At 35.2% G+C, this 11,617-nt stretch overlaps 1 protein-coding gene across 1 annotated transcript; it reads left to right on the top strand.

Annotated features, from left to right (window-relative positions):
• Positions 1–6,217: 6,217 nt before the first annotated feature.
• Positions 6,218–11,573, top strand: LOC141345108 (aldose reductase-related protein 2). The gene is made up of 10 exons (XM_073849974.1): positions 6,218–6,453; positions 6,671–6,841; positions 6,926–7,042; positions 8,410–8,487; positions 8,577–8,693; positions 8,834–8,946; positions 9,106–9,193; positions 9,275–9,358; positions 10,287–10,369; positions 10,957–11,573. Exons 1-10 carry the CDS (start codon positions 6,364–6,366, stop codon positions 10,988–10,990), a joined length of 975 nt encoding a protein of 324 aa, XP_073706075.1. The 5' UTR covers positions 6,218–6,363; the 3' UTR covers positions 10,991–11,573.
• The last annotated feature ends 44 nt before the right edge of the window (positions 11,574–11,617 follow it).

Genomic DNA, 11,617 nt, shown 5'->3' with positions numbered 1-11,617 from the left:
TCCTCCCCTGACCTCAACCAGATTGAGAACCTTTGGAGCATCCTCAAGCAAAAGATCTATGAGGGTGGGAGGCAGTTCACATCAAAACAGCAGCTCTGGGAGGCTATTCTGGCATCCTGCAAACAAATTCAATCAGAAACTCTCCAAAAACTCACAAATTCAATGGATGCAAGAATTGTGATAGCGATATCAAAGAAGGGGTCCTATGGTAAGATGTAACTTGCCCAGTTAGGATGTTTTTGATTGAAATAGATTTAGATTTCAGTAAATATGACCACCTAATGCTGCAAATTCAGAAAATGCCCATTTTCAGTTCTTTACAACCTATACAATGTTTTAACTCTGTTGTGCATAATAATGTGGAACAGTGCATTTTCAGTTTTTTATTTTTGAAATAAATACTGTTATCATTAGGAGGTTTGTTCAATAAAATTCGAATTATACCCTAATGGTTGATGACTTAAAGATTATACTGACTGTCATTTGCATTGACTAATTATGAAAACCAGAGAAAGATATCATTTGCATAATAATTTGGAACGCGGTGTATAAGCATCTGTGAAATAATTATAAACAAATATATTAAAAATAAATACATATTAACTTAGTTGATGTATTTGTTTCTCATTCTAATTAAGTGAACTGAGCAGTATAGTGTCATACTTATAAGATTTTTTATTCTATCAGTGAGAGTGTATATATGTATATAAATCATATAATTTTTCCTTTAAAGATTAAAAAAAAGATTTTAATGCTCTTTAAGCACCTATACAAAATAATTATGTAAAAGTACACTGACAGTACAGTACATATCAACTGATTCTATGCATTATTGTCATTCTTATACACTGAGAATGAGCTAAATAGCATTAGAGGTCAAACGATTCCTTATCTTATGAGGACCTCTAGTGTTCATCCCTGGTATTAGAGCTTTAATCTGACAAACATATATGACACTTTTAATGTTTTTGGGGCCTCTGAGCATGATAACATTTTGAAACACATATTTCCTAAGAATTTCTTGTTCTTTATATGTAAAAAGTTTTGATGAGTTAGAATAATGCAATTTAAAGATATATGGAAATAACTCTTCATCTTTTTTACTTTACTTTCATAAATCACCACATCAACACCGTTCAAGATATCCCAAAGCCGTTCACAATTTAGCATCTTTAGTATCTTGGCATCATGTTGACAAAGTTTGGTGTGAACTGTCTGATTCTGCTATGAGTGATATGAATTTATTCACAGCTATATTTTTCCAAAAATCCACATTCAAATCAAAATAGCCGACTTCCTGTTGGTCGTAGCTAATGGGTGTAAATTAGAAAGTTGTCCGGCTTGATGAGACCAATATACCGACCGAGTTTGATGTCTGTAGCTACAACTAACCCTCCAACTTTTGTCAAAAGGTGGCGCTATAGAGTGCCTCCTCCACGCCCATTTATGATCTTTTGCCAGTGTTTTACTATCATTAATACTGATGTGTGTGTTGAGTTTCATGAAATTCTAAGCATGTTTTCTGCCTCAAAAACACAGGAAACAAATGTTAAAGTTTGACATGTTGCCACAGCAACAGCATTTGATTTATCATCGACCCCTTTACATATTCTCATCGGCTGTGTTTTGACATTATTTTGATGAAGTTTGAAGAAAATCGAGTAAAATTAAGAAGCTGATTTCAAAGCATTTTGAAAATGACACACTTCCTGCTGCCAGTTGGTGGCGCTATAACTTTGACACATAATAGTCACGTTTATGTAATCGGCATTATCCAACGAACAAACTGGTGAAGTTTCTCGCAATTTAGCATCCCCAATGTCTTGAGATTATGCTGACCGAGTTTGGTGACAATCCCATGGAAATCCTGGGAGGAGTACATCAAATTCCAGAGCATGCACTTTTTAAACAGCCCTAAATATCTCACTTCCTGTTGGGTGGAGCCTATGACATAGAGTACAAAAGTTGTTTGGCTCAGTGAGATCTATATGTGTACAGAGTTTCATATCAATACGTGTAAGTATGTGTGCGCAGTACATCAAGTTTTCTAAATGTGTTCCAGGGGGCGCTGTAGAGGCCCTGTACCACGCCCGGGTCCCAGCCTCTGTGGCTTTTTTGAGCATGTTAAGACCCCCTTAAGTGCCCGGAAGGTTTAAAAAATAAAAATAAAAAATAAAAAATAAGAATCCTTAGGAAAACAAGAGGGCCTTCGCCCATTCTGGGCTCGGGCCCTAATAATAATCCTTAGAAGAACAATAGGGCCTTCGCCCATTCTGGGCTCGGGCCCTAATAATTGTATCCCTTGACATTTCTATTATTATTAGGGGCCAAGCACTAAAGGTAAGCACCTTAAAGCACAGAATCCAAAAATTTTGCTCCAAAATCTAAAAATAGTAAGGTTTATTTTTATTTCTATTTTTAATAGTTTGTAAAACCTACTTTTTTTGTAGTAAAATGCTATATTTTACGAACGCATTGACCTATCACTACATAACTTGTTATGGGTCAACAGCTGATGCCTTGAAGGAGCCTGAGAAGTTTCGAGCCAGCGCCACCTAGTGGTAACATCAAATATTCACATGCTTAAAACTTTGGGTGTGGTCACCTTTTAGACTCCTGAATCATTGCCAAGTGCTGCGATACCAAACATGCCAGGTTTTGCCTTATGGATTGTGCAATGTTGCATTTTAACACTTAAAATTTGCCAATATCTTAGAAACCGTTACTCCTATCGACACTAAACTATCATAGTGGTAGTAATTCGGAAACATAGCATGCTTGCAATATACTAACGCCGCCATCTGTTGTTTTTTCTCTTCTCATATAGAAAAATGTCTATAACTCCAAAACCAAATGAGATATTTTCACCAAATTTGACACATATGTATGGGCACACTCCAAGGACACACAAAAAATTGGTGGGATTGTGCCTCTTGGTGGCGCTATAATTGAACAAAACATGAAATTACCATTTACTACAATAGAGCATTATGATATAAAATGCTACATTCTTACTAATGCATTGGTGTACCACTACAAAACTTTGTATGTACCATCGAGACCATGACCTGAAAGCATTCTAAACGTTTTGAGACATATTGTGGTCAAAAGTGATAACCAATTATATTGAATATCTAGCGGTTGTTTTTGTTTTTTCACCTATTTTGACTTAAATCACCTTTAAATGGCTTCAACTACTCATTGCTGCACTTTTTCTAATGCTTCCCTTGCTTAGAGCTTGGCTCGTAATTGCTGCTTGCAGCTATATTTATTATTATTCCGCTCTGGAAGTCTATGACAGCGCATAGAAGCGCTTACAGGAAAGTTATGAAATTTGGCACACTGATAGAAGACAGTCTGTGACCATAACAAATTTAGAATCTCTAACTCGAACTCTCTAGCACCACCACTTGTCCAAAGTCTCATTCATGTTTATGCTAATAACTTTTGAACCATAAGGCCCAGAAGGAAAATTCCTTTTGTCCTCTCAATCCTTTGTCGAATCCAATGAACACCAAAATGTAAAAAAATTTCATAATAGTTTGTAAAACCTACTTTTTCAAATGGTCCTAGACGGTTTGTGGATTTTCACCAAAATTGGCCTCAGATCTTCAGACCATGCTGGCAAAAAATTATGTAATTCAAGTTGATTATCAAATAAATTAGTGAATGAATTCTATGAAGGGCACGCAAAAATGGATGTGAGGCTATATCTCCACAACAGTCTGCCGTATTAAGACCAAACTTGATGTGTATCATAACAAGCATGAGGCTAAGGCTACCCGCACAGTTTTAAATCGAACCATACCCACTTTTCCCATGTCAACCATTTTTGGTGACAGCCATCTACTGTAGAATTTTATCATAAATGCTATATTTTACGAACACATTGGCGCATCATTACGAAACTTGGTTTGTGTCTTTGGCACCATGCCCTTGACAGTAATTTAAACAATTGGTTTGATTAAATTGGCCTAGTGTAATGAAAGTGATCTCAATATATTCCTTTGGTCATGCCAAGAACACCGATACCAATTATGCCAAACTTCCACCATTTTGATTAATGTTAAAAACCCACTTTTTTAGACTCCTCCTAAACCATTGGTCCAATTTTCACCAAATTGGACTCGGATCATCTTCAGACCATGCTGGCAAAAAGTTATGGAATTTTGTGTCGATATACAAAATGGTTATCATTTAAAGTATCAACCTGCCAAATTGCATTTGAGGCTGTATCTCTGCAAAGCTTTGATATATTTACACCAAAATTTGTATGTACCATTGTCACATAACTCTGATCACACCACATCAAATTGGTAACAACGCCACCTATTGGTCAAAAGTAATAAACCATTCATTAACCATTAATGATATTTTCAAAAATGCTAATAACTTTTTATTTTATATCTATTTTGATTTATGTTGAAAACCTACTTTTTCTAACTCCTTTTGGACCATTGGTCTGATTTTCACCAAAATCGAGTCAGATTATCTTCAGACTGTGCTGACACAAATTTAGACAAAACTGCTTTTGTATAACATCGCAAAAAAAGTTTAGGCATGATGCCAGACAATGTCTGAGGCTGTATCTCTGCAAAGCTTTGACCTATTAACACTAAACTTTGTGTGTGCCATTGTCTCCTTACACTGACCACGCTACATCCATTTGGTAGCAGTGCCACCTATTGGTCAAAAGTGATAAACAATCGACAATTAAAAAAATATTGGACAAGACATGAATAAATAAAAAAATGAAAAAGTTAAATAAATTCTATCTTCAATTCCCACGCTATCCACCTTATTTTCCCCATAAGAATGGGCTCAGTCATTTGTAAATTTTATGAGTCTGGTTTCCGGTCTCACCCATGTCCGATGAAAGTCTGTTTCTATATAACTATTTTATAGTTATTTACAATTATTTTATTTCTTAGAACTGCGTGATATTTCCAATTCTGACATTTTTATCAAAACTGTGAGATATAAACTGTTATAAAGTCATAATTGCGAGATATAAAGTCACAATCTTTTTTCTCAGAATTGTGTGATATAAAGACTTTTTTCTTTTCTTTCTTTGTATCTCGAAATTCTGAATAACTCCAAACTGATATAGTTATAAAGTCCAATTTTGAGGGGAAAATAGACTGATCTCAGAATTGTAAGTTTATCTCTTGCAATTTTGAGTTTATATCACGCAATTCTGAATTTTTAACTTGAAATTGCTTGTTTATATCTCAAAATTCTGAGGAAAAAAAAGGCAGAATTGCGAGTTTGTATCATGCAATTCTAAGAAAAAAGTCAGAATTGCTAGATAAAAAGTTGCAATTACCTTTTAAAATATTTTAATTCATTGGCAGAAACAGGCTTCCATAGCATCCAGCTATTTTTAGCTGTACAAAACAGCTTGTTTTGCTGCTTGATATATTATATTAAAGTATTTTAACACACTGGTATGTAGTGCAAACAGTTTTACCGTTTAATGCACATTGTTATTTTTCCTTAGTTCCTTAGAATGGCTATTGAACTGGAAATCTCGCCTGTATGCTTACTTCCGCTTTGAATTTTTTTTAATGCAGTAAAAGAATAGCAATTACAAAAACAGAAGTAAAATAAGAACAAAAGACAATGAGGGTTACATACATTACTCCAGAGCATACTATGTTAACTTATAGGAAGAATAGGTGGATAGGGCCTGCAAGAACGCACTTCAACAAAATCAACAGATGAGCGCTGCATTTTTTTTTATCATAAGCTGATTTCAAGATCAGAAAGATTGCATTTCAAATGGTTTTTACACGTGATCTTTCCACGATGGGATGATATTCGATCAAATAAAAGCATGAAGTGACATGAAGCCATTCAGCCAGATTTAAAATGCTTTTGTGTTTCACTGTGCTGCCCTCTAGTGTTTGATGCATGAATTGCATAATGGCAAATCTTTGCTCTTTTTATACCTTTCATGTACCTTGTTAAAAGGTAATTAAAGGTGCAAGGTTAAACATGTACAGTTACTTTCAATATTTTAATTCAGCTCTTTATCAGCTTTGGGGATACTTCCTGATTTGCACTCAAGGAAGTAACACAGGGTCACATGAGCTCTAAAGGTCACATTGACAACTGTGCCAACAGCCTGTAGTTTCAGGAAACATACAGACGGGAACAATAGTGTCAAATGATCTGCACCCACATACACATATGCACTGACACACTCCTTGTCAAGTTCAATGATTAACTGCAAAGATAAAGAGCAGGCAGGTCTGCTTAGACTGCAAAGAGGAAGACTGGAGCTAGAAACAGGCATAGGAAAACGACAGGAAAGACAAGTCAATCCACGTAACTGCTACTCATTGCACAAATCTTTCTTACATGGAGGAGAGCACTGGAAAGCCTAGGAAGATTGAACTAAATGATGGCACATACATGCCACTACTGGGACTGGGGACATGGAAGCCAGAGGTAGCATTACATTTCTACAATGGCCTCATAAGAACTTATACATATAGCCTATGAAAAATCTTGACACTTTGTAACAATTAGACATATTTTTAGACTTTCAGTCTTAGTTTTTAAAATGCAGAACCATGTCATAGACAGTGATTGTTATTTTGAACATTGAGTAATAATGTCATAATCTTATGTGAGAAAACTAGCCATGTTTTAATGTTTTACACAGTCCACTGCTCCAGATATGTGTCAGAGGGCAGTCGAGGCAGCGATCGCTGCTGGATATCGGCATATAGACACGGCCTACTGCTACCGGGTTGAGGTAGAGGTGGGGAAGGCCATCCAGTCCATGATAAAGCAGGGCATCATCAGACGCCAAGACATGTTCATAGTCAGTAAAGTGAGTTTTCAAGTTATGTTGGCGCATGTTGGTATCATTTAAAGGAGCAAAACATCATTCAATAATGAAGCTTCTCTTTTCCAGCTGTGGGGTACCCATCATGCTCCTGAAGACATTCCTGTATGCTTAAATAAATCTCTGCAAGACCTTCAACTTGACTACCTGGATTTATACCTAATACACTTTCCAGTAGGACTGAAGGTAATACAAGAAAAAATATATATACAGTTGATGTCAAAGGTTTACATATACCTTGCAGAATCTGCAAAATGGTAATTATTTTAGCAAAATGCATGTTATTTTTTAATTTAGTACTGACCTGAATAAGATATTTCACATAAAAGACGTTTCCAGTCCACAGGACAAAATAATAGTTACATTTATAACAACGACCCCGTTCAAAAGTTTACATACACTTGATTCTTAATACTATGTTGTCACCTGAATGATCCACAGCTGTTTTTTTTGTTTTGTTTAGGTTTAGTGATAGTTGTTCATGAGTCCCTTGTTTGTCCTGAACAGTTAAACTGCACACCATTCTTCAGAAAAGTCCTTCAGGTCCCACAAATTCTTTGGTTTTTGAGCATTTTTGTGTATTTGAACCCTTTCCAACAATGAATGATCATCTTTTCACACTGAGGGACTCATATGCAACTATTACAGCTGGGGATGAAAACTTTTGAACAGAGTGAAATGTGTACATTTTTCTTATTTTGCCTAAATATCTTTTTTTATTTTTTTATTTAGTAGTGCCTTCAGACACTACAGAAGATGCTTACATGTTTCCCAGAAGAGAAAATAAGTTGCATTTACCCTGATCTTCAGATTAATACACTATTTCCTTCTGAAACATCAGTGAGGATTTAAAACTTCTGTAATAGTTGCATATGAGTCCCTCAGTTGTCCTCAGTGTCAAATGATAGATCTCAAAATCATAATCATTGTTGGAAAGGGTTCAAATACACAAAAACCTCTGAAAGAAAAAAAAAATAAAAAATTGTGGTACCTAAAGGATTTTTCTGAAGAACAGCAGGCAGTTTAACTGTTCAGGACAAACAAGGGACTCGTGAATAACCATCACTAAACAAAAAAACAGCTGTGGATCATTCAGGTAACAACACAGTAAGAATAAAGTAAATAAACTTTTGAACGGGGTATTTTTTTTATTAATTCAACTATTATTTTCTCTTGTGGACTTATATGTAAATGTGAAATATCTTATTCAGGTCAGTACTAAATAAAAAAATAACATGCATGTTGTATGATCCATCTTTTTTGGTAAAATAATATAAATTTTGCAAATTCTGCAAGGTGTTTGTAAACTTTTGACCTCAACTGTATATAATAACGTTACTTTACTACTACTATTGCATTATATATTAGTATCAACATAACATTTATAAAAAAGTAACCTTCTAAGTGGAGTGGAGTCACAAAGTCATCAAAATAAGCGTTTCTTATGTAGCCTTAGCATTAGTTACTGTATGTACTCTGCAAAATGATTTGTAGATATTTCTTGTATGGAAGCTAAAGTATACTAATTGTTTGCTACTTTACAATACTTACAGAAAATAGGCGATGAGCTTTTCCCAGAAAAGGATGGAAAGGTCCTCACAACTGACATAGACTACGTTGATGTGTGGAAGGTAACGTTAACGTTAATGCTAACCGCTAACACTAATAATAACAAAATCATTTATTTGAGGTCTTTACAGTGTGCTGCCATCTGTTTCAGGGAATGGAAGCTCTGAAAGCGACAGGAAAAGTGAAAAGTATCGGTGTATCCAACTTCTCAATCGAGCAACTGGAGAGACTGCTATCTGTTGCCAAAATCCCACCTGCTGTCAATCAGGTGCATAATACTAGCGTGATAAGATTTCACATCAAATTAGTCTTGATTAACTTTAACTAAAGGAAATATGGGAGAAATATATTTCTCATAATGTAAACGTGAGCAATATTCAGTCAGTTGATATTATCTTGTATCTACAGGTGGAGCTCCATCCTTACCTGGTTCAGTCGGATATGATTGAGTATTGTAAAGCCAAAAACATTGCTTTAACAGCCTACAGTCCATTTGGCTCACCTGGGAGACCTTTAGAATAGTGAGTTCAAACTATGAATGAATTTAAGGACCTTTTTAACTAGAACCAGCTTTGAATTTTATCATAGAAGGTTGGAAATTAAAGATTTAAACAGTACCCTAAACAATATCACATGCAATTTTGTGCAGTTCTTCTACTTCTATTTCCTTGCCTCTGCAGTCAAAGAGGAGATATGGATCCCATGGCGTTACTGCAGGACCCAGTTGTTGGGGATATCGCCAAAAAGCACAAACGGTCCCCTGCACAGGTCACTTTTCTCAATATGAGTATTGTGCATCATCATCTTTGGGCTTTTTGGGCTTTAATGTTGCATTTCATTGTTTTGCAGATTTTGTTGCGGTATCACATTGAGCAGGAAATTGTTGTGATCCCGAAGAGCATGAAACCCCACCACATTTTGGAGAACACCAAGGTAAGCATCTGAATATTCCATACAAATTTCAATTTTATTTCCACCATCCATGTCCAGCTAATTTTGCTGCTTGATATTGCAAATTGGTGTGTCTTATCATAATATTATAATGTATTATCTGAGTTATGAGCACACTTGTTTGTAGAGCAAACAGTTTTACTGTTTAATGAATGCTGTTAGTTACGATTTAGTCAGTAACCCCGGATGTGCAGCCATATTGGCAATACTCGGATGTAAACAACAGCATGGATTCCACGGTTAATGTACTACTGAATATGTTGTTTTGTTAATTAATGCTGTCTAAACCACAGAAAAAAAAAACATGTGGAAGCTGCTAAATCATATAGAGAAGGACCTAGTAAGCAGAAAGGTTGCAATAGTTTGACAAACAACGTACAAGCAGTATTAAGATATTAGCCTAATATTTCACCTACCTGACCAGAAACATAAAAGTTGTCAAGATTCTTGCCCTGGAAATCCTGGTTCAGTTTGGCCAACCTCAAATGCCTTTTGTTCCTCAGTTTTTTCACTCTTCTGCTTGATTTGTTATACTTTTGTCAGTCTATAGTTTTCCAAATGTTTTTCCCGGTCCGACCAATTAGTACAGCCCAAAACATGACTTTCTTGATTTACTCACCCTCCAATTGTTCTAAATCTGTATGAGTTTGATTCTTCTGTTGAACACAAAAGATAATTCGAAGAATGTTGGGAACTCAACAGTTGACGGTAGCCATTGACTTTTTTTCCATACTGTAGAATTTTCATTTGAATAGAATTTTAGGGTTGAACTATCAATAGAATTAAACAGTAGGACTAATAAACATTTCTTAACATTTTACATTTGTCACATTTTGATCGAGATGGGAATTGTAGATGCTGTAACTAGTATTATAACTATATACTATCACTATAATGTGTCTGGTTGCAGATCTTTGATTTCACCCTGGATGAAGAGGATATGAATGCTCTCAGGTCTCTGAATCGAGGCTGGAAGTGCTGCATCATAACAGAGTAAGTGTTTTCATGATGCCTCTTTAATTTGCCATATGAATTATGCATCTATGAGGATGTGAACGCTTTTTACAGTGCTTTTTACAAGTTGTAATATCGTAATTATGGGAATTACGATATGGCGTGAATGCACCTTAACATGTTTATAGTTTATAATTAAAGGCATAGTCCACCAAAAATGAAAATTCCGTCATTAATTACTAACTCTGTCATACCAAACCCAAAAGACCATTGTTCACTGGAACACAAATTAAGATATTTTGATGAAATCTGAGAAATTTCTGACCCTGCCTAGACAGCAACACAACTAAAATAGTCTATGTGACTTCAGTGGTTCAACTGTAATGTTATGAAGCTACTTTCTGGGCCTTGAACATTGCATTGCTGTCTATGCAGGGTCAGAAAGCTCTCGGATTTCATCAAAAATATCTTCATTTGTTCAAAAGATGAACAAAGGTCTTATGAGTTTGGAACGACATGAGGGCGAGTAATTAATGACAGAATTTTCATTTTTGGGTGAACTAACCCTGAACTGTATACTTACTACAAAAGCTAGCAATTAACTTCATGGTGTTGTTGCTACTCAGATTGGAATCACATCCCTTCTACCCCTTCAAGTGAAATGCACTTAGTCTTGGATGACCAAGAACTCGCCTAGAAAAAAAATGACCAAGCACTTCGGGAGGCTGGAGTAAACAGACGCATCTTCAGTTGCTAGGTTCAGGCATTCATATTTGCATAGATAAACTGTGATTTTTAAGGCACTAGAATACAATATTTTTGAGGTGTTATGATTGCAACTTCATTTGGTTGAAATTAAGGCATACTCTACTGTCCAAAAGTTTTGAGCTAGTAAGATTTTGTGTTCTTTTTGAAAGAAGTCTCCTATGCTCACAAAGGCTGAATGTATTTGATTTAAAATACAGTAATATCGGCAAATATTATTACAATTTTAAATAACAGTGTTCTATTTCAATATATTTTAAAATGTATTTTTTCCTTTGATCAAATCTAAATTTTCAGCATCATTACTCCAGTCTTTAGTGTCACATGATCCTTCAGAAGTCATTCTGATATGCTGATTTGCTGCTCAAGAAACATTTCTTATTATTATCAATGTTGAAAACAGTTATGCTGCTTAATGTGTTTGTGGAAATAAAGAAATGAAAACAAACCTTTTGTATATGTAATGTGTAATGTGAATGCATTTAATGTCACTTTTGATCAATCTAATCTATCCTTGCTAAA

This window comes from Garra rufa, chromosome 11 (assembly GCF_049309525.1).
Source record: "Garra rufa chromosome 11, GarRuf1.0, whole genome shotgun sequence".
Lineage (NCBI taxonomy): Eukaryota > Metazoa > Chordata > Actinopteri > Cypriniformes > Cyprinidae > Garra > Garra rufa.
Note: the sequence above shows the minus strand (reverse complement) of the source record. Positions and strands in the feature narration are given on the sequence as shown.